General features: G+C 39.3%; 1 protein-coding gene across 1 annotated transcript; it reads right to left on the bottom strand.

The window, feature by feature from the left end:
• Positions 1-136: 136 nt before the first annotated feature.
• Positions 137-23,706, bottom strand: spon2a (spondin 2a, extracellular matrix protein). Its single transcript, XM_058063164.2, has 7 exons — positions 23,551-23,706; positions 19,665-19,757; positions 14,307-14,538; positions 8,334-8,554; positions 2,727-2,918; positions 2,410-2,581; positions 137-1,159 (listed from the first exon to the last, which is right to left on the bottom strand). The coding sequence occupies exons 3-7, from the start codon at positions 14,533-14,535 to the stop codon at positions 972-974; spliced, it is 1,002 nt and encodes a 333-aa protein (XP_057919147.2). The 5' UTR covers positions 14,536-14,538; positions 19,665-19,757; positions 23,551-23,706; the 3' UTR covers positions 137-971.
• Between the last annotated feature and the right edge of the window lie 516 nt (positions 23,707-24,222).

The raw sequence follows: 24,222 nt of genomic DNA, 5'->3' as shown, positions 1-24,222 counted from the left end.
AACTACACCCGTCTGGATCACTGCGGAAATGGTGGCTTGCACAAGGAGTATGATGTTCCCTTTTCTTTAAATCTTTAAAGAATACACGAATTATGCGTCACAAACTCAATGAAACGTTAAACACTTTAATACAACATATCTTTCACATCACAGTAACGGTACTCTTATTAAATTATATAATTAGAACCAACCACATTGTAACTTTTCATAGCGCATAATGGGGTTTGTTCTAACAGCAGTACCAATACCGGCCACTGTATGGCGCTACAAAACAGAAAACCGAAATCTCATTGCAGCAGACAGAAAGGGTGTCGGCTTAACCTTTGGGGTCAACAAAGAGGAAATGATTGATTGATTTTTTTTCTTAAATGATCAAATATTATAATAATTTAATTTTGCACACACACTGCATCTTCTACGGTTGGATACAAGTAAAGTGTCAACAGTGCAGATCCAGAAAATGATAATTTCTCCATGCTGAAAACCACACAGAAATGTCCTACTTGAAAAACACTCCATATTTATTTATGAGTATACAATATAATATATACAAAAAAAACATCCACGTTAAAATAAAATACATCAAAATACAAATATTATTTCTTTCTGTAAAAAAAAAATGCATCTAAATTTTTCAAGCCTTCATGTCAATTTGGGTGTGAGTTATTTTTAGAAAGTTTGGCGAGCATATGTTATGTACAATAATACATACATTTGATGTGTGTGTGTTCCGTGTCCACTGTGACTTAATGACTGCAAGAGCATCTCTCTCGCCATTTAAAGCAACATTGGTCCAATACTATATTAATATATTCATATATTCATATATTCAATACAATAATACACACTTAAAAATAATAAATGCAGTCTTGACAGGGAGAGAAATCCATTGCATTGCAGAGAAATAACACAGTACGCTTTTCCCAGTCCAGCAGTAATAATGAGTCCCAGTGTTGGCTCTTCTCTGTGGGTTACTGGAGCTTCATGCAGCTGTGTGGTACGCACTCGGCCTGTTCCTCCAGCTCGGGACAGGGGACGCCAGCGTTGGCCGGTCGTAGCAGGATGTAGCGTGTGCGATGGCGGACGCCGCCTTTGGAGCAGGGGCCCAGACACAAGCCCCAGGATGACCACAGAGACACTTCACAGTCTAGGGGGGTCACTGGAGGGGGAGAACAATTGAATGCATCACATCAGTTCACAGTTCCACATGTCCAAAAGGAGTAGGAAGAAGCAAAGCTTATTAAATCCTACCCCTCCATCTGGTACTTTTACAATCAGTAACTGTTACATTTGTTCACTTCCTGCTTTCCTAATATAGTTTAAGTTTGAATTTTTTTTTAATTTTAGCCAATTTTTAAGGCAATTAAAAGACGTGTAGTAATCTATACCGGTCACTAGGTGTCAGTATTGTTGCACTGATGAGACAAAAAAAGAAGTACAGTACAAAACAGGAAGTAAAACAAAAATAGGAAGTCTTCCAATGCTAACATGCGTCTTATTTTCTTTTATTATATTGTGTAGTAAGTGTAAAGGTGATTAGTGGTGATTATTGATTATTGGTGATTATTGGGGTGTTATTTAATGAAGAAGGTTGTAAACAGGTTTTCTACGCTTTAACTACAAAAATATTCAATTTCTGTAATATGATATGATATAATATGATATAATATATATTCATATATTAATTAATACATATTAATATAATATATATATATTATTATAATAATAATATTATATTATAATATAATATAATACAACATAATATAATATTATATTATATATTATAATCCCTCGTTTATCACGGTGACAGTGATAAGTGAAGCCCTTATTATATATATTATATTATATTAATTAATAAATATTAATATAATATGTATTAATATATATATATTAATAATATAATAATATTATATTCTAATATAATATGATAATATCATATATTATATTATATTCCCTCATTTATCACGGTGACAGTGATGAGTGAAGCCCTTATTATATAATATAATATAATATACATATTATAATATATAATATAATATTATTATTATAATAATATTATTAATATGACAGTGATGAGTGAAGCCCTTATAATATAATATAATATAATATAATATAATATAATATAATATAATATAATATAATATAATATAATATAATATAATATAATATAATATAATATAATATAATATAATATAATATAATATAATATAATATAATATAATAATATATATATTATAATATATAATATAATATTATTATTATAATAATATTATTAATATATAATAAGGGCTTCACTTATCACTGTCACCATGATGAACGAGGGATGACTGTGTTCCTCTTCATCTTGGTAAAGACAGTTATGGCGCCAAAGAAAGTGCAGTAAAATCCTGATCCTTCTCTGCGACTCACCTGAGAACCTCTGAGGACTGATGGAGTTTGGGAAGATGTGATTGGACATGGGGACTTGGCGATGAAGGGACCTGCTCTGCCGCATGATCTTGATGCTGGCAATGGGTGGAAGTTCCTTCAGGCGTGGATAGTAGAAGGAGTTCGCTGGGTGGTTTGGCATCTGAGAGGTGATCTGGAAGACACACAAAGAAAAATATACAGTCAGAGCCAACTAAAGTCCAGTCCGCCCCCCCCCCGCCCGACTATGTTCTACATCCAACTGAGAAGATGTGGTACATTTCAGACGACATATTATAAACGAGTATACGATGACTGACCTTCGTAATATTTTCCTGGGGGCTGGTGGGAAAGTTGGGGGAAGAGAAAGTGAAACCGCTATCCGTCCCGGCGTCGTACGGTTGGAGGTCGATGGTCACTTCCTGTTTCCAGTGGTTGCCCTCACAGAGGTTGAGGCTGTCCACACCGACGAACCAATCAGGGCTGGGGATCATCTTCACCAGCAGAGACAGCTGGGGGCCAAAGAGAGGAAATATTATAAAAATAAAAAAAAAATTAATTGTAATAAATAATATATAATTATAATTAATTTTAAATAAATAATAAAAATTATAATAAAAATTAAATTTATTTATTTATTTTTTACATTTTATTAAATATTATTTATTATTATTTTATTCCAAGAGAGGAAATATTCCAAGAATAAAAAAATAAATTATAATAAATAATATTTAATTAAAATTTATTTTAAATAAATAATAAAAAATATAATAAAAATGTAAGATTTTTTTTATTCCAAGAGAGGAAATATTCTAAGAATAAAAAAATAAATTATAATAAATAATATATAATTATAATTAATTTTAAATAAATAATAAAAATTATAATAAAAATTAAATAATTTTTTATGCCAAGAGAGGAAATATTCCAAGAATAAAAAATAAATTATAATAAATAATATATAATTATAATTAATTTTAAATGAATAATAAAAAATATAATAAAAAATAAATATTTTTTATTTCCAGAGAGGAAATATTCCAAGAATAAAAAAATAAATTATAATAAATAATATATATAATATATTTTCATTGTTCTTGATTTGTTTATTTATTTATTTTTCATCTTATTTTGTGTAGAAAAATAAAAAATTAAGATATTTGAGAACAGTGGAATATTTTATCAGAGCTTTTCTTGTAGAAAATCGGAACCAAAGCAAAGTTTATTAATTTTTTTGTTTTTAATAAATGTGTTTTTTTTGGGGAAAACCTGATGGTGGCCCAGTCTCACCCAGACCCTAGCTCCAGTGGCCCCCCAAATAAATGGAGTTTGAGACCCCTGACGTAGGTGTACCTGGAGTGATTTCAGCACATGTGAAAGCAGACATGAATATGATATCCAGGAGTAGAAATATAAAATAAAATAAAAAAAAAACATATATATATACAGTTGACAGGACTTTGTTACTTGAGTATTGCACGAGTGCACATGTATGCCCCCCCCCGCTCAGTTTCCTGTGTGATAAATGTTTCCTGTGAGCTCATGACCTCATACAGGAAGTTGCCTTGGGGGGGGGGGGGGGGGGTCAGCACATGCTGGGCTGGCCGTCACCCAAAAAAGCAGCGGCGCTTTATTCTTTTCAAAGGACTAGAATGATTGGGAAAGGCTGATTAGGGTAAGTAGGTGGGGGGGGGAGGTTATGGGGGGGTAGATGTCAAATGAGTTCACCAGGCCGAACCACAAAGTGGATGTGTTGCTTCTTTTATATTATATTATATTATATTATATTATATTATATTATATTATATTATATTATATTATATTATATTATATTATATTATATTATATTATATTATATTATATTATATTATATTATATTATATTATATTATATTATATTATATTACTATATTATATTACTATATTATATTATATTATATTATATTATATTATATTATATTATATTATATTATATTATATTATATTATATTATATTATATTATATTATATTATATTATATTATATTATATTATATTATATTATATTATATTATATTATATTATATTATATTATATTATCTGTTTACAAGTGAATGTGTTGCTTCTCAGTTCCTACTCTGCCGCCATCTTTGTCGCCAGGAGCCATTGTGCCACTCGGACCCGATGGCGCCGTGTCAAAACGTCCCACAAAACGGACTTTTCCTTTTCCAAAGCTTCCCAAACTTGGAAGCTCGTGTTGCAGAGCTGTTATTGTCCCACTTTTATGTTGTTCTATCTGCTTTAAATAACAAGTAAACAGCAAAAGCGGGAAGCTCTTGGGAATTGTGGAGACGGGAATGATGGAGATATTTGCGGAGGAAAGGATGGCCTCTAAAAAAAATAAAAAAAATAAAAAAAAATAATGGCGTCTGCACAAAAGCGGAATAACAGATTAAGCTGTCAACAACGGAGTCTCTTCGTGTTGTCATGTTCGACAAACCACACGACCGTCTGACCCGGCATCGCCTTTCCCCCGCCGCATTGTCCGCTTGTCTGGAATCAAACGTGCTCGGCAAAAGCGGCCCACAAACCCACGACAATATCCGAGATCATACGTATAGCGAAGGCTTGTTTTGAATTTAAAGGCCCTTCGGGTCAGGCAGTGGAAGAAGTAATAAACATATGTAGGTCACCAGACGCACTCCTATTGTCTAAAAACACGCCCCTGACCCTCTTACTCATGGCCTACATATGTTTTACACATAAACCGCTTTATTTCTGTCCTACTCTCTACGGAGTCCATGTTTTTTTTTTCTTTCCTTAAATTAGTTCATTCAAATTTAGCCCACACCACAAAGAGAGTCCGCTCTTGACTTTTTGACTTATTTGGATCAAGATACAAGCGTCATGTACTGCATGTGGAGCGCTGTGCGCCATGCGCTTATGAGGCATTCAAGCGCACTGCGTGTTTTAGTGTTTAGATGAGTACATGTTGACAATAACAGTGGACAACAGGAGGCCATTCTAGAATCCAAAAATGATGAAATTAGTGCTTATTGTTACTTAAAGTAGGGCTGCACGGTGGTTAAGTGTGAAGCACAAAGACCTCACAGCCAGGAGACCCGAGTTCAATTCCACTCTCGGCCATCTCTGTATGGAGTTTGCATGTTCCACCGGTTCCGGGTACTCCGGTTTCCTCCCACATTCCAAAAACATGCTAGGTTAATTAGCGACTCCAAATTGTCCATAGGTATGAATGTGAGTGTGAATGGTTGTTTGACTATATGTGTCCTGTGATTGGCTGGCAACCATTCCAGGGTGTACCCCGCCTCTCACCCAAAGACAGTACCCCCCCGCGACCCTCGTGAGGATAAGCGGTAGAAAAAGAATTAATTAATTAATTAATGAGTTCTCCTCCTATTTTGTGTGGAAGTGGTGACTTTTTGGCTTCTTATTTTGTCTTTCCCCACCCTCGGCCATCTCTGTGTGGAGTTTGCATGTTCCACCCGTTCCGGGTACTCCGGTTTCCTCCCACATTCCAAAAACATGCAAGGTTAATTAGCGACTCCAAATTGTCCATAGGTATGAATGTGAGTGTGAATGGTTGTTTGTCTATATGTGCCCTGTGATTGGCTGGCCACCAGTCCAGGGTGTACCCCGCCTCTTGCCCGAAGACAGCTGGGATAGGCTCCAGCACCTCCCATGACGCTTGTGAGGATAAGCGGTAGAAAATGAATGAGTTCTCCTCCTATTTTGTGTGGAAGTGGTAACTTTTTGGCTTCTTATTTTGTCTTTCCCCACCCTCGGCCATCTCTGTGTGGAGTTTGCATGTTCTCCCCGTGCATGCGTGGGTTTTCTCCGGGTACTCCGGTTTCCTCCCACATTCCAAAAACATGCTAGGTTAATTAGCGACTCCAAATTGTCCATAGGTATGAATGTGAGTGTGAATGGTTGTTTGTCTATATGTGCCCTGTGATTGGCTGGCCACCAGTCCAGGGTGTAGCCCGCCCGCCTCTCACCTGAAGACAGCTGGGATAGGCTCCAGCACCTCCCATGATGCTTGTGAGGATAAGCAGTAGAAAATGAATGAATGAATGAGTTCTCCTCCTATTTTGTGTGGAAGTGGTAACTTTTTGGCTTCTCATTTTGTCTTTCCCCACCTTCGGCCATCTCTGTGTGGAGTTTGCATGTTCTCCCCTTACATTGGCACACCACAGAGTGTTCGGACTTGTGTAAACAAAGTGGCATCACGATGTGATCATTTCTCTTTACTGAGGCATTGCGCAATCCCTGTAGACCGCACATCCAAAACATTAGACTGGTATCAGTCTGGCCTCCTATAAATATAGTGCACAGAAAGCCAAAGTTGGAGGACCATTTCCAATAAATCAGCAGTGTTTATGTTGTAATGTAATTCTGGAAGAAAGCTGATGAGTGCATTTGAAAATTGTCAAAGTATTCTCCCCATGAGCTGACCGGGGTTCAGTGGGACAGGCGTCAGGCGTCAGGCGTCAGGCGTACAGAGCCCAGACCGTGCAGGATACTTGTGGGCGTTTGTGGCTGCAGGGCTTAGAAGCTGGTGAAACAGAAGTCTGATTGGATGATGGAAAGAAGTGAGCAAGTGTCGGTTGAGGGACATGACAGGAGGGGCCTGGGTCGGACCATGGATGTTTGGATTGTGTGGTATGGTATAGCATCCATAAGGGTGTCACCAGACACTACACTACAAAAGAGCTCACTCTGTTCATGCCGTTGTTCTATAGAACAAACATGCCAAGGTGCTGACAACATATGTTGATGACTTCATTTTTATTTATTACGTAATTAATTCATTTATTCTTGTCCCAGGTGCATTTGTTCACTTCCTGCTTTCCTAATATAGTATAGTATAGTAATTTTTTTTTATTTATTTAAATTTTAATAAAAATTAAATAACATGGTTTGATGTTGTCTGATATTTATTATATGATATATGATATGATATTTTTAATTAAAATTAAAATTAAAATTAAAATTAAAATTAAAATTAAAATTAAAATTAAAATTAAAATTAAAATTAAAATTAAAATTAAAATTAAAATTAAAATTAAAATTAAAATTAAAATTAAAATTAAAATAATGGGTACCACATAGTTTCCAGCTTAACAAAATTGTTAAAAACTTAACACAATCCAGAACATATATTTAACACACACACACTATTTTATGCTTATAATTTTCCTTGAATTATTAGTCTAATTTTACCCCGCCTCTTGCCCGAAGACAGCTGGGATAGGCTCCAGCAACCCCTGCGACCCTCATGAGGATAAGCGGTAGAAAATGAATGAATTAATGAGTTCTCCTCCTATTTTGTGTGGAAGTGGTCTAATGTTATAAATGTTTTCTAATTTTTTTTTTATGTTATACTACTTTTTTTTCAGGAGCACTTCAAATATCAGACCACATCAAACTATGTTGTTTAATTTTACAGTTTTGTTATTTTTATTTTATTTTTTTTTACAAAATAACTTGTAAGTCATGTTCCCAGTTTGTATGTTAAAAGGTGAAATACTTAGAAAGCAACTGGCGGGCCCGATTCAAGCGCTTGGTGGGCCGCATTTAGCCCCCGGGCCGTAGTTTGCCCACTCCTGCTTTAAACCCTACCATCCATCAATTTTCTCTTCCGCCAATGGACGTGGTGTATTTGTGTGGGTGTGCCCCCCCCCCCCATTTGTCCACGTGTACATGCGTTATAATTCAAACCTCGGTCAAGCGGAGGCTATATATAGCCTAGCTAAAATTGTGTCACGCTGCTATGATGTCATAGTATTTATACAGCTGACGCAGCTATGGCGTTTCCGTCGACACACCCTGCGGTGGAAACCCGAGCCAGATCAACGTCTACAGTCGAAAAACGGGCGGAAACGTCCGAGCGTGTGCAATGTGTGCTTTTGTGAATGAGTTCAAGTACCAGCGAGTTCCTGGGCTGCATGAGCATCTCTGTGGAGCTGTGCCCGATTCCGTTCGGGATGCCGGCCGTTCGGTACATGGCGCCGACTGAGCGTCTCCTCCTAGCGTCCTTGGCCGACTTCATCAGCTCCACCGTCACTCCGAGTTCAGCAAAATTCTGCACCCCTGCACTGGCCGGAGAACCGTCCTCCCAGAGTCGAAAATGGCGATTATGGCTCACCGCTAAAAATGAAAAAGACGTACAAGACAGCAGTGAGATTCTCATTCTTTGGAACGATTCCCAATGTCAGCGAAGGACCGCAAGAGCCTCCGCCAGACGCTGAGATCATTTCCACCGTGCTGGAGTCTGTATGTATTTCAATGGCCGCCTCCGACTTCCTGCATTTAAAGAGATAATGCTTCAAGTCATAGCTCCTGTAGCTAACATGCTAGGTTAATTAGCGACTGCAAATTATCCATAGGTATGAATGTGAGTGTGAATGGTTGTTTGTCTATATGTGCCCTGTGATTGGCTGGCCACCAGTCCAGAGTCTACCCCACCTCTCGCACAAAAACAGCTGGGATAGGCTCCAGCACCCCCCTCAACCCTCATGAGAATAAGTAATAGAAAATGAATGAATGAATAAGTTCTCCTATTTTGTGTGGAAGTGGTAACTTTTTGGCTTCTTATTTTGTCTTTCCCCACCCTCGGCCATCTCTGTGTGGAGTTTGCATGTTCTCCCCGTGCATGCGTGGGTTTTTTCCAGGTAGTCTGGTTTCCTCCCACATTCCAAAAACATGCTAGGCTAATTGGCTAATTTTCCATAGGTATGAATGTGAGTGTAAATGGTTGTTTGTCTATATGTGCCCTGTGATTGGCTGGCCACCGGTCCAGGGTGTACCCATGCCTCTCGCATGAAGACAGCTGGGATAGGCTCCAGCACCCCCGCGACCCTCGTGAGGATAAGCAATAGAAAATGAATAAGTTCTCCTCCTATTTTGTGTGGAAGTGGTAACTTTTTGGCTTCTAATTTTGTCTTTCCCCACCCTCGGCCATCTCTGTGTGGAGTTTGCATGTTCTCCCCGTGCATGCGTGGGTTTTTTCCAGGTAGTCCGGTTTCCTCCCACATTCCAAAAACATGCTAGGCTAATTTTCCATAGGTATGAATGTGAGTGTGAATGGTTGTTTGTCTATATGTGCCCTGTGATTGGCTGGCCACCAGTCCAGGGTGTACCCATGCCTCTCGCATGAAGACAGCTGGGATAGGCTCCAGCACGACCCTCATGAGGATAAGCAGTAGAAAATGAATGAATTAATAAGTTCTCCTCCTATTTTGTGTGGAAGTGGTAACTTTTTGGCTTCTTATTTTGTCTTTCCCCACCCTCGGCCATCTCTGTGTGGAGTTTGCATGTTCTCCCCGTGCATGCGTGGGTTTTTTCCAGGTAGTCTGGTTTCCTCCCACATTCCAAAAACATGCTAGGCTAATTGGCTAATTTTCCATAGGTATGAATGTGAGTGTGAATGGTTGTTTGTCTATATGTGCCCTGTGATTGGCTGGCCACCGGTCCAGGGTGTACCCATGCCTCTCGCATGAAGACAGCTGGGATAGGCTCCAGCACCCCCGCGACCCTCGTGAGGATAAGCAATAGAAAATGAATAAGTTCTCCTCCTATTTTGTGTGGAAGTGGTAACTTTTTGGCTTCTTATTTTGTCTTTCCCCACCCTCGGCCATCTCTGTGTGGAGTTTGCATGTTCTCCCCGTGCATGCGTGGGTTTTTTCCAGGTAGTCCGGTTTCCTCCCACATTCCAAAAACATGCTAGGCTAATTTTCCATAGGTATGAATGTGAGTGTGAATGGTTGTTTGTCTATATGTGCCCTGTGATTGGCTGGCCAGCAGTCCAGGGTGTACCCCGCCTCTCGCCCGAAGACAGCTGGGATAGGCTCCAGCACGACCCTCATGAGGATAAGCAGTAGAAAATGAATGAATTAATAAGTTCTCCTCCTATTTTGTGTGGAAGTGGTAACTTTTTGGCTTCTTATTTTGTCTTTCCCCACCCTCGGCCATCTCTGTGTGGAGTTTGCGTGTTCTCCCCGTGCATGCGTGAGTTTTCTCTGGGTACTCCGGTTTCCTCCCACATTCCAAAAACATGCTAGGCTAATTGGCTAATTTACTATAGGTATGAACGTGAGTGTGAATGGTTGTTTGTCTATATGTGCCCTGTGATTGGCTGGCCACCAGTCCAGGGTGTACCCCGCCTCTCGCGCAAAGACAGCTAGGATAGGCTCCAGCATATTTTCTCCCATCTGGTGCGGCCGCTACAAATCCCGAATACCCTTTTTTAAAAAAAATAATAAACCCTCGATTCCTTTAAGCCAACACGATAATTTCACATTCTCAAATTTAGTTCTGGTTATCAATGAATGGCGTCAGCTTAGGTGAAACGGGCGCTCCTTATTGAAAACCGCAGAACCGCTGGCCCGGGTCTGTGGTTTTAAGGCCAGGGTAGGGTTAGCCAGAAACACGCTGACAAATACTCTGATGGTTCTGCCTTACCTCACTTTGCAAGGGCTGCCTACACACACACACACACACACACACACACACACACACACACACGCTCATACTTAAACAGTCCTGACATTTGTATTAATGCACACAGACACACACACAAACACACACAATGTGACCGGGACACTTTACACACTATCCTGTTTCTCCCCATACTGTCATTACCTATACCTATAATTGTGTTTCCATTCTAACGAGGTTCCCACAAGCATCAGGACCTTGAAATCGGATAACCCATCACGTTTTTTTTTAAGCCCCACCAAGACGTTAAGGCTTCCCGTGCTCTTCTAGTCGGTCATTTTTAAGTACCTAAACCTCATTAGGTACCTGGGCACGATATTTGACGGCAATCCGGCTTCTGAACTTGGACCCCTTCCCTATCCAGATTTCGTACAACCTTCATTCATTCATTTTCTCCCGCTTTTCCTCACGAGGGTCGCGGGGGGTGCTGGAGCCTATCCCAGCTGTCTTCGGGAAAGAGGCGGGGTACACCCTGGACTGGTGGCCAGCCAATCACAGGGCACATATAGACAAACAACCATTCACACTCACATTCATACCTATGGAAAATTAGCCAATTAGCCTAGCATGTTTTTGGAATGTGGGAGGAAACCGGAGTACCCGCAGAAAACCCACGCGTGCACTGGGAGAACATGCAAACTCCACACAGAGATGGCCGAGGGTGGGGAAAGACAAAATAAGAAGCCAAAAAGTTACCACTTCCACACAAAATAGGAGGAGAACTCATTCATTCATTTTCTACCGCTTGTCTTTTTTTCCCCTGTTATTATTATCATTGTAATATTATTATTGTTATTATTATTATCATCATTATTGTTCTAATTTTATCATTATTGCCATCTTTATAATCATCATTAATATTACCATTTTCATCATTATAGTGTTTTAGGATTTTTTTTTTTTTAATTATTTAATTTTACAGACGCATGTTCTCCCCGTGCATGTGTGGGTTTTCTCCGGGTACTCCGGTTTCCTCCCACATTCCAAAAACATGCTAGGTTAATTAGTGACTTCAAATTGTCCATAGGTATGAATGTGAGTGTGAATGGTTGTTTGACTATATGTGCCCTGTGATTGGCTGGCCACCAGTCCAGGGTGTATCCCGCCCGCCTCTCGCCCAAAGACAGCTGGGATAGGCTCCAGCACGACCTTTGTGAGGATAAGCAGTAGAAAATGAATGAATGAGTTCTCCTCCTATTTTGTGTGGAAGTGGTAACTTTTTGGCTTCTTATTTTGTCTTTCCCCACCCTCGGCCATCTCTGTGTGGAGTTTGCATGTTCTCCCCGTGCATGTGTGGGTTTTCTCCGGGTACTCCGGTTTCCTCCGACATTCCAAAAACATGCTAGGTTAATTAGCGACTCCAAATTGTCCATAGGTATGAATGTGAGTGTGAATGGTTGTTTGTCTATATGTGCCCTGTGATTGGCTGGCCACCAGTCCAGGGTGTACCCGCCTCTTGCCCGAAGACAGTTGGGATAGGCTCCAGCATGACCCTCGTGAGGATAAGCAGTAGAAAATGAATGAATTAATAAGTTCTCCTCCTATTTTGTGTGGAAGTGGTAACTTTTTGGCTTCTTACTTTGTCTTTCCCCACTCTTGGCCATCTTGCATTAAAAAGCAAGGTTTTAGTTTTTAGGTCTTCTTCATGGAGTAAGTAGGCCATCATCTTCTGGCAAGGTAGGACCAGTGCGGCTGAAAACGAAGAAATCCACAGTCGCCACAAGCACTGACGCACAACCGCGGTCTGGCACAAACACGCAAGGACACACACATGCATAAACATCTGCCATCCATTGATGATTGAGAAAGTGGGGGTGGGGGGGGGGGGGGGTATGAGATGATCTTAAATTGTTTCCCATTCTCCTGTCTGACCCCACCACGCCCCGACACCCACCTTCGCTCAACCCCCAAACCTCCGCTCTGCTCTTTATCGCCAGCACTGTGGTAAACCAGTGGAAATGTAGAGTGGGGTGGGGGGGGGGTGAAGGGGTGGGGGGGTGGATGGGAGTAAAAAAAAAGAAATATTAAAGATATGCCTGGACAGTCAGGAGACAGTTAGAGAAACCCCCGAAAGCCATCTGGTAGCGTTTAGGCCGTCTGCTCCTCGCCACTTAGCTCATTAACATCTCCACGCTGCTCGTGCCCGCGTGTTCAAGTGCGTGCTGACAGCGAGGCCATAAACTGACACTTCACAGGGAGCAAAAAAAAAATACCATCCAGACAGCGAGCCCGATGGTTTGGATTGGAAAAGGATGAAGGTGGAATGCCATCGACCGCATTGGGCCAAACTCAATTAAAGAAATGGGGATTTGGAACCGGGGACCAAGTTCTATGGTTATAAACTGTATTGATTTCTAACATGTCAAATCAAATCAACTTTATTTGTAGAGCACTTTTCTTGCAAGGACATGCAACACAAAGTGCTTTACAGAATTAACGAATAAACAATAAAAAAAAAACAATCGCACACAGTCGGGAGACAAGCCAAAAAGTTACTACTTCCACACAAAATAAGAGGAGAACTCATTAATTCATTCATTTTCTACTGCTTATCCTCACAAAGGTCGAAAGGGTGCTGGAGCCTATCCCAACTGTCTTCGGGCGAGAGGCGGGGTACACCCTGGACTGGTGGCCAGCCAATCACAGGGCACATATAGACAAACAACCATTCACACTCACATTCATACCTATGGACAATTTGGAGTCGCTAATTAACCTAGCATGTTTTTGGAATGTGGGAGGAAACCGGAGTACCCGGAGAAAACCCACACATGCACGGGGAGAACATGCAAACTCCACACAGAGATGGCCGAGGGTGGGGAAAGACAAAATAAGAAGCCGAAAAGTTACCACTTCCACACAAAATAAGAGGAGAACCCATTCATTCATTTTCTACTGCTTATCCTCACGAGGGTCGCGACGGATGCTGGAGCCTATCCCAGCTGTCTTCGGGCGAGAGCAAGCGGGGTACACCCTGGACTGGTGGCCAGCCAATCACAGGGCACATATAGACAAACAACCATTCACACTCACATTCATACCTATGGACAATTTGGAGTCGCTAATTAACCTAGCATGTTTTTGGAATGTGGGAGGAAACCCACGCATGCACGGGGGAGAACATGCAAACTCCACACAGAGATGGCCGAGGGTGGGGGAAAGCCAAAATAAGAAGCCAAAAAGTTACCACTTCCACACAAAATAGGAGGAGAACTTATTCATTCATTCATTTTCTATTGTCTGGCAAGTATCAACAGTCTCCGTAGTCCTGAGGCTGGGTTTTTGTTCTGGGTTTTGGTATAGTTAAAAGGCCAGTGCCGGAGGACCGCAGGGTCAGCAGGGGTTGATATGGTAAAAGAAGGCGTTAAGACATTTAAGAATAAAAATGCCAGTATGTTCTCACCTATGAGCTTAGACCACTGTGCAGGGGGCCGGAACAGTGGATACTGCTTGGGGAACGCCTGCGGACTCCAGTGACCCGTAAACACCACAATGTAAGAAGCAGGGCCTTTGGCTGTGCATTCGGTCCCGTTGAGCGGCCGCAGCGGACCAGCAAACGTAAAGCAGAGCTTCAGAAACACGACGAGAAGCCGCCGCAGCCAGCTGTCGCTCAGGTGTTGCGATGACGCCATCGTCTGAAAGAAACAGATGGGAAATATCCTTACTGGAAGTAACATTCCAGTGACAATTAAGCTCATTCCTGCACAAATAAAACAACATTTTCGGTCTCCAGACCTGTTTTTTTTTACCTCCAGTCTGGAATCTTACAAGTTCTTATTGTCTTGTTTACGTGAGTCAGACCTTGTGCAAATTCATTTGTGGCCACCATGTTTGTTTATGTGGCCTTCACATCTCGCTTTATTATTCTCCTGATACCTTTCAGAACTTTTTATGGAGTTTATTAATTCCCCAAGCATGTTGAATGCTACAAAAAATAAATAACATCCTGTCAAATAAAACTATGGGCAAACATAATAATAATAATAATAATAATAATAACAACAATAACAACAACAATTAAGATTATTATTATAAAAAATATTATTATTATTATTATTATTAAAAAAATAATTATGATGATGATGATGATAATAAAAAATAATAATAATCATCATCATCATCATAAAAATAATAATAAAAATAATAATAATAATAATAATATAACAATAATAATTGTTATTATTATTATAACAATAATAATTGTTATTATTATTAGTAGTAGTATTATAAAAAATAATAATGTTATTATTATTTTTATAATAATAATAATTAGTATTTTTAATAATTATTATTTTTTATAATACTACTAATAATAATAATAATTAAAAAATATTATTATTCTTATTACTATTAGTAGTAGTAGCATTATAAAAATAATAATATTTTTTATTATTACTATTATTGATGATTATTATTATTATGATGATGATGATAAAATAATATAATAATATTAATCATATTAATAATAATCATCATAATAATCAAATAATATTTTCCTTTATAAATATTAGCGAAAAACTTTTTTCTTTTAAAATATGGGACATTTCAGACTGCAATAAAATTAAAATATTTTTAATATATTTAAAAAAAATAATTAATATTAAAAATAATTAAATATAATAATTAATACATAAAATAATAAATAATTAAATAAAATTAAAATAATTAATAAAATAAAAATAATTAATACAATTAAAAGATATTACATGGAAGCAGAAGTTTGATACCAAGGAAAATGGAGCTGTCTCAGCATCTCGGGGGTCAGTTCTAACTATATGCTGTTAAGTTTTAAATAGGGAGAGGGCGTCTGGGGGGGAACGGGGTGGGTGGCGGGCATTGTCCGTCTACCTCCGCTATGTGGTATTTGGCTTCTGTTGTGCTTCGACATAAATATGCAACCTGAGGCTGCCCTCCTTTTAAAAATAACTGACGTATTCATTGTAAGAACACATCCCTCATAAAATCATCGCCCGGGAAGAAAAAAAACGGACATTGATAAATGATAAATACAAATGATGTCATGATGAACATTTAAGGAACAGATAGAGGAGAATCAATGGGAGGCTTGACACTGAAATCTCCCTATAAGCTCATACAAACACCTCATCTGTCTTATTTAAGCTGGGTGAACCTATTGAACCCACCCGTCCTGGCCGGGCCCGGCCGGGGTGGGTGTATGGGGCGACGCTGGTCATCCCAAAAAAAGACAACATGGACGACATCCCTAATGATAGACTCAAATCCCGTCTGCTGCGCTGCTCTACTGACCTCAGCGACTGACCATGCTGACCATGCCGCCATGTTGGACTGGACTCACAGCATCATTTTTTTAGCATAACTCTATAAGTAGCGCGCAGGCCTCACAGCTAGGAGACCCGAGTTCAACTCCACCCTCGGCTATCTCTGTGTGGAGTTTTCTACGGTTTCCTCCCACATTCCAAAAACATGCTAGGTTAATTAGCGACTCCAAATTGTCCATAGGTATGAATGTGAGTGTGAATGGTTGTTTGTCTATATGTGCCCTGTGATTGGCTGGCCACCAGTCCAGGTTGTACCCCGCCCGCCTCTCGCCCAAAGACAGCTGGGATAGGCTCCAGCACCCATGCGACCCTAGTGAGGATAAACGATAGAAAATGAATGAACGAATGAATGAGTTCTCCTCCTATTTTGTGTGGAAGTGGTAACTTTTTGGCTTCTTATTTTGTCTTTCCCCACCCTCGGCCATCTCTGTGTGGAGTTTGCATGTTCTCCTTGTGCATATGTGGGTTTTCTCCAGGTATTCCGGTTTCCTCCCACATTCCAAAAGCATGCCAGGTTAATTAGCGACACCAAATTGTCCAAAGGTATGAATGTGAGTGTGAATGGTTGTTTGTCTATATGTGCCCTGTGATTGGCTGGCCACCAGTCCAGGTTGTACCCCGCCCGCCTCTCGCCCAAAGACAGCTGGGATAGGCTCCAGCACCCATGCGACCCTAGTGAGGATAAACGATAGAAAATGAATGAACCAATTAATGAGTTCTCCTCCTATTTTGTGTGGAAGTGGTAACTTTTTGGCTTCTTATTTTGTCTTTCCCCACCCTCGGCCATCTCTGTGTGGAGTTTGCATGTTTTCCCCGTGCATATGTGGGTTTTCTCCGGGTATTCCGGTTTCCTCCTACATTCCAAAAGCATGCTAGGTTAATTAGCGACTCCAAATTGTCCATAGGTATGAATGTGAGTGTGAATGGTTGTTTGTCTATATGTTCCCTGTGATTGGCTGGCCACCAGTCCAGGTTGTACCCCGCCCGCCTCTCGCCCAAAGACAGCTGGGATAGGCTCCAGCACCCATGCGACCCTAGTGAGGATAAACGATAGAAAATGAATGAACGAATTAATGAGTTCTCCTCCTATTTTGTGTGAAAGTGGTAACTTTTTGGCTTCTTATTTTGTCTTTCCCCACCCTCGGCCATCTCTGTGTGGAGTTTGCATGTTCTCCTCGTGCATATGTGGGTTTTCTCCGGGTATTCCGGTTTCCTCCTACATTCCAAAAGCATGCTAGGTTAATTAGCGACACCAAATTGTCCAAAGGTATGAATGTGAGTGTGAATGGTTGTTTGTCTATATGTGCCCTGTGATTGGCTGGCCACCAGTCCAGGGTGTACCCCGCCTCTCGCCCGAAGACAGCTGGGATAGGCTCCAGCACCCATGCGACCCTAGTGAGGATAAACGATAGAAAATGAATGAACGAATGAATGAGTTCTCCTCCTATTTTGTGTGGAAGTGGTAACTTTTTGGCTTCTTATTTTGTCTTTCCCCACCCTCGGCCATCTTTGTGTGGAGTTTGCGTGTTCTCCCCGTGGAAGCGTGGGTTTTCACATGATCTCACGTATTATGGCTTTTTATTAGTGTTTGTGTGTACGTGTAAGCCGCTGTGGTGTTTCTTCATGCTACTATACTCTAACTAACCCTGGGGGGGCAGCTGCAGAATGCCCTCGGTTAAATCCGGTCAAGTTGGCGAGCACGCATGTGTGCGCGCACTAACACATTGTCCCTGAAGTCTATTTCAAGAGGTCAGATTGTGTTACTCTGCTATTGTGGATGCAAAACTCCAACTCTGACACCCCCTTGCCCCCCCTCCCTGAGCAGGTCTCCTACGTCACGAGCGTTTTATCAACCCCCCACCCATCTCCATTAAGTTGTGTATTAACCTCTGCACGGTTTTTAAGAGCCTGCTGTAAAAGTAAATAAAAACGGCTGCAGGATGGAGACGTGACGGAGTTCGGCTTTGAGCTCGCTGCTTAGTCACATGATTGAGGCAAATAAAACAGTGAGCTCCATGCAGTCCGTGACTTTCTGTGGAAATCATGACCTACCAAATAAACGATTCATCTACACGTACTTGGAAATGGAATTAGACGTAAAGAAATGAAAAGCTAAATATAACACATTCTTTATTGATATATTGGAAATAACCATAAAAGGCGTGCGGCGGTGTAGCGGTTTCTCAAATCCCGCTGACAAGTGCATTTGTTCTCTTCCTCGTAACTCATCCAATTCCAGAGTTTCATCCAGAAAACGACAACCCCAACCAGAGAAGAGAATCATCCCTGAAGCCAAGACATTACAAACGCCTTGGAACCGCAGATGAAACTCCAACAGGAAGTGCTAACAATTGTAAATAAAAGGGATTGACCTTGCTGGGAGGTAAGGGAGTATGCCAGACTAAAGGATCAGATCTAGTGGTATATTATACTGTATATTCCACCATATACTACTACTACTACTACTACTACTACTACTACTACTACTACTACTACTACTAGAGATAATAAAACAGAATTCATCTGACTTTTGTTATCCATTTGTTGATGTCTTAGTGCAGGAAGTGAACAAATGTAACAGTTACTGATTGTAAAAGTAACAGATGGAAAATTAAAATTAAAATTAAAATTAAAATTAAAATTAAAATTAAAATTAAAATTAAAATTAAAATTAAAATTAAAATTAAAATTAAAATTAAAATTAAAATTAAAATTAAAATTAAAATTAAAATTAAAATTAAAAAAACTTAAATTATATTAGGAAAACAGGAAGTGAACAAATGTAACAGTTACTGATTGTAAAAGTAACAGATGGAAAATTAAAATTAAAATTAAAATTAAAATTAAAATTAAAATTAAAATTAAAATTAAAATTAAAATTAAAATTAAAATTAAAATTAAAATTAAAATTAAAATTAAAATTAAAATTAAAATTAAAATTAAAAAAACTTTAATTATATTAGGAAAACAGGAAGTGAACAAATGTAACAGTTACTGATTGTAAAAGTACCAGATTTAAAATTAAAATTAAAATTAAAATTAAAATTAAAATTAAAATTAAAATTAAAATTAAAATTAAAATTAAAATTAAAATTAAAATTAAAATTAAAATTAAAATTAAATTTAAAATTAAAATTAAAATTAAAATTAAAATTAAAATTAAAATTAAAATTAAAATCAAAATTAAAATTTAAATTTAAAAAAAACTTAAATTATATTAGGAAAACAGGAAGTGAACAAATGCAACAGTTACTGATTGTAAAAGTACCAGATGGAGGGGTAGGATTGAATAAGCTTTGCTTCTTCCTACTCCTTTTGGACATGTGGAACTGTGAACTGATTATGTGATGCATTCAATTGTAATCTGATGCATGTTCAAATGAAATTAAACCATTACCATAGTGAATATGAGTGAGGTTAAGATAGCTCAGAGCGGAGGTGGTCTGAGAACAGATTCTGACCTGGATTTCCAGCAATGCAGGTTAATGGAAGTTCACCACCCGGGGTCGGCCTTTTTTTTCCTTTGCTGCCACCGTCTCGTCTGTCTGCTCTGCCTTCAGGATGGAAAAAGAGGTCAGTAATGTCAGGCTGTTGCAAATATTAGTTTTTCTGTGTCACTCGCCAGAGGTGGGAGCAAAGTCGGTGTTTTGAAAGTCTCAAGTAGGCCGCAAGTCTTTCATCTTAAGCCTCGAGCCAAGTCTGAAGGGAAAAACGTGCGAGTGTCAAGTCACGGGCTTTACATTTGAGTCCTTATAAGTCAGCGGTCTAGTAAGACATGCCATAAAAAAGGCATTTTAATAGGGTTAGAGTGCCGAGGAGTTTTGCAGTTTTTGGCGATTTCCTGTCCCTATTCCAAAGAACACCTCTTCCTTGTGACTTCTGCAGTTTTTGGGGGTCCTCTTTAACCCTTTTTTTGTCATAATCACAGGCCTCACAGCTAGGAGACCCGAGTTCAATTCCGCTCTCGGCCATCTCTGTGTGGAGTTTGCATGTTCTCCCCAAAAACATGCTAGGTTAATCGGCGACTCCAAATTGTCCATAGGTGAGTCCATGAATGTGAGTGTGAATGGTTGTTTGTCTATATGTGCCCTGTGATTGGCTGGCCACCAGTCCAGGGTGTACCCCGCCTCTCGCCCCAAGACAGCTGGGATAGGATCCAGCACCCCCCTTTCGACCCTGGTGAGGATAAGCGGTAGAAAATGAATGAATGAATGAGTTCTCCTCCTATTTTGTGTGGAAGTGGTAACTTTTTGGCTTCTTATTTTGTCTTTCCCCACCCTCGGCCATCTCTGTGTGGAGTTTGCATGTTCTCCCCGTGCATGCGTGGGTTTTCTCCGGGTACTCCGGTTTCCTCCCACATTCCAAAAGCATGCTAGGTTAATTGGCGACTCCAAATTGTGAGTGTGAATGGTTGTTTGTCTATATGTGCCCTGTGATTGGCTGGCCACCAGTCCAGGGTGTACCCCGCCTCTCGCCCGAAGACAGTGAGGATAGGCTCCAGCGACCCTCGTGAGGATGAGCGGTAGAAAATGAATGAATGAATGAGTTCTCCTCCTATTTTGTGTGGAAGTGGTAACTTTTTGGCTTCTTATTTTGTCTTTCCCCACCCTCGGCCATCGCTGTGTGGAGTTTGCATGTTCTCCCCGTGAGCGGTAGAAAATGAATGAATACTTTGAATGTTTAGTATTGTCAAGTCATCAGACTAAAGTCCGAGTCAAGTCCAGAGTCACTGATGTTAAAGCCTGAGTCAAGTTGCAAAGTGATCTTATCAAGTCATCAAAATTGTGACCCGAGTCCGAGTCCACACCTCTGTCAAGTTCCACATGGAGGTCCAGTAAGTCACAGTTCCATGCAGAACGTCTGTTATGGTAATTAGCGTCTGTCATGTGACCTCTGCTGCTCCAATATGACCCTATTCTAAAAGATGGGATTGAGTGCACATTTAACAGACATTTCCACATTGACACACTGAACTCGGTCAGACTGATGGCGGCTGGAGCCACTAAAAACACACTAATAACACATAATAATAATAATAATAATAATAATAATAATAATAAAAATAATAATAATAATAATGACTCTCCAAAGTATTTAGGAGTACGCTTATTTAGCTTTCTCTTTGATTAACACATACTAAAAGATGATCAGTCAGCGTGCACAGACACAATATTTCGGTCCCAGACGCAAGACATTATAAATACTGGGGAGTGGGGGGGGGGTGGCATAGAGCCAAATGTGCTGCCACATGGGCACCCCCGACTGTGTAATTACAGCAGAGTCACGCAGAGATAATACACACATTCACATCGCCTCATATACACAGGAACGCAGCTATGCACGCACAAGCGAGCGTTTACACAAGCGTGGAGGACGGCTTTTTTTGTTGTTTTTTTTTTTACAAAAGAAGATGTCGGGAAGGTCATTCCTCAAAGCTGGCGAATGTCGACGCGCAGACAGAGAGATAAATGCGCTCGACTTTGGCACGGCTAGGAAAGCATGACAGTGATGGCGACAGTTCAGAGAGGAAACGGGAGAAGAGTGCGGGGCTCTTTAAAGCCTCGACTTTGAGAAGAAGGAGCCACGGAGAAATTTTACGCCTAAATTTAAGAGCACCTGAGGGCGAGGTTGCTAAATGTGTAATTACAGTCGCAGCTTTGGGTGGTCAGGACTCGTTCATGTGAGAAATGGCTTGATTGCAAAATCAGCATATCAGAAGATCTAATTGCGCTTTATTGGGTGTGGAGTCGTATTGGGTAACAAGTGGGAGTTCGCTGCAGGTTTCGCTATAAGGGAGTAAAAACCGTGGGATTTATCGTAAATGTGAGCTCTTAATGACGAAAAAAACGTACAATAGGCTCCGGTTATCTACGACCCGAAAGAGGTCAAGTCCTATGGAAAGATTGACATTTTAATAATAAAAAAAACAGTTTTAAAATGTATTACATTTTAATTTGAATACATTTTACTAAAAAAAAAAAATTAGGATGACCTTAATTTGACCTTCACAAATTTTCAATACCTGCTGTTTTCTAATATAATAACAGTTGTGCATATCCTTAACTTCTTGGGACTATATTAATATATATTTTAAATTTTTGTTATTTTTTAATATATTTTAAATATATATTTATATATTATATTATATATTTTTATATTTATTTATATTGTTATATTTAATATATTTTAATAATTTTTCTAATTTATATAATATTTATTTATTTATTATTCTTTTAATAATATATAATAGTGGAAAACTACATATAAGTTACCTGAATGTTCAAAATCTGAATGTTCAAATCTCCGCATAAAATTTTGCATAAAAAACGATAAGCTTTTGCATAAAAACCGATAAGCCGATATCTGGTACTTTTACAATCAGTAACTGTTACATTTGTTCACTTCCTGCTTTCCTAATATAGTTTTTTTTTTTGTCACATAATCAGTTCACAGTTCCACATGTCCAAAAGGAGTAGGAAGAAGCAAAGCTTATTAAATCCTACCCCTCCATCTGGTACTTTTACAATCAGTAACTGTTACATTTGTTCACTTCCTGCTTTCCTAATATAGTTTTTTTTTTGTCACATAATCAGTTCACAGTTCCACATGTCCAAAAGGAGTAGGAAGAAGCAAAGCTTATTAAATCCTACCCCTCCATCTGGTACTTTTACAATCAGTAACTGTTACATTTGTTCACTTCCTGCTTTCCTAATATAGTTTAAGTTTTTGGGGTTTTTTTGTAATTAAAAAAAAAATTGTCACGTACCGCAGTCCCTTATTAGCATAATTATACATAACATAATCTGTATTAAGTTAAAATATATTTTTTATATTTTTTATTTTATATATTTTTTTATTTTTTTATTTTTTAAATAAATGACAAATGTTTATCAGCAATGGAAAAAAAAATATATATATATAGTCCCCTATTGGCATAAATATACATCATATAATCTGTAATGAGTAAAAAAAAAATTATATATATATTAATAAATGACAAATGTTTATCAGCAATGGATTCCAAAAAAAATAAATTCAAAGGTAGAATTGTAAATAGAAAATTTTCATTGTGAGCAACTTCCTGGTTACTGTAACATCACGATGGTGGTGAGTGAAATCATATCATATGCCATATATGTCAAACATATTATGCATAAAATTAAAAAAAACAGCACATGAATCTGATCAAATGAGACACGAGAGCACATTCGAGTCCGCTGTCCAATGTGCAAAACCCAAAACCTCTCATGCAACTTGAGTGGAATTCCAAATGCACGCCAAATGATCTTTTTTCCAAAGTGCATCCTCAAGGAAACGAGGGAATGAATGGAAGCCAGTGTGTCCTACCTGCGTTGGGTCAGTCGGGTCAGTCGGCTGAGCTGCACGGTCGCCGGTTCGACACCTCAGACTCCGCTTGTCCCTAAACGATCACTGGTGCAACCTTATCAACATTTACCGGCTTTATCTCCCGCTCCACGTTTCTCTCCTCCCTTCTCTCTCTCATCGTTGTCTCCCGTTGTCACCCACCGCCCTCGCTGGCTTTCTCCTCCCCCTCCTCCTTCTCCTCCTCCTCCTCCGCTTCCTTGTATGGAAAGGAGGTCTTTTTCTGTCCCTCCTGACAAGCTAATCAACACCACATTGGCGTCTAAAAACATCACACCGCTTAGCTTTGTATAGCATGTGCAGGTGTAGCGTTCCTGAAAAATGAAAAAATAGTCATCTCGGATCCGACTCGGAGCGGCGCCCATTTTAGTTTATTTACGCAAAGCAAATTCTAGTCCGAATTGTAGCAGATCCAGCTGTGATGTCAGCTGAGGAGCTGCTTTTCTTCAGGTCAACGTGAGCTAGTCGCCGCTTCCCACAGCTGTTAGACACATGCACGACTTTGGGAGGTTTGGTTGCCGGCCGGCCGCCCCTCACTTATCATCATGTCAAAACTCGGACTAAATGAGACTGTGCGTGGAAATGTTTCTATAAAATAGTTTGCATAACGTTTTTTTTTTTTTTCTTTTTTTTTTT

This window comes from Doryrhamphus excisus, linkage group LG22 (assembly GCF_037039965.1).
Source record: "Doryrhamphus excisus strain RoL-2023G ecotype Guam linkage group LG22, RoL_Dexc_Guam_v1.1, whole genome shotgun sequence".
Classification (NCBI taxonomy): domain Eukaryota; kingdom Metazoa; phylum Chordata; class Actinopteri; order Syngnathiformes; family Syngnathidae; genus Doryrhamphus; species Doryrhamphus excisus.
This window is presented reverse-complemented; position numbering and strand designations above follow the sequence as displayed.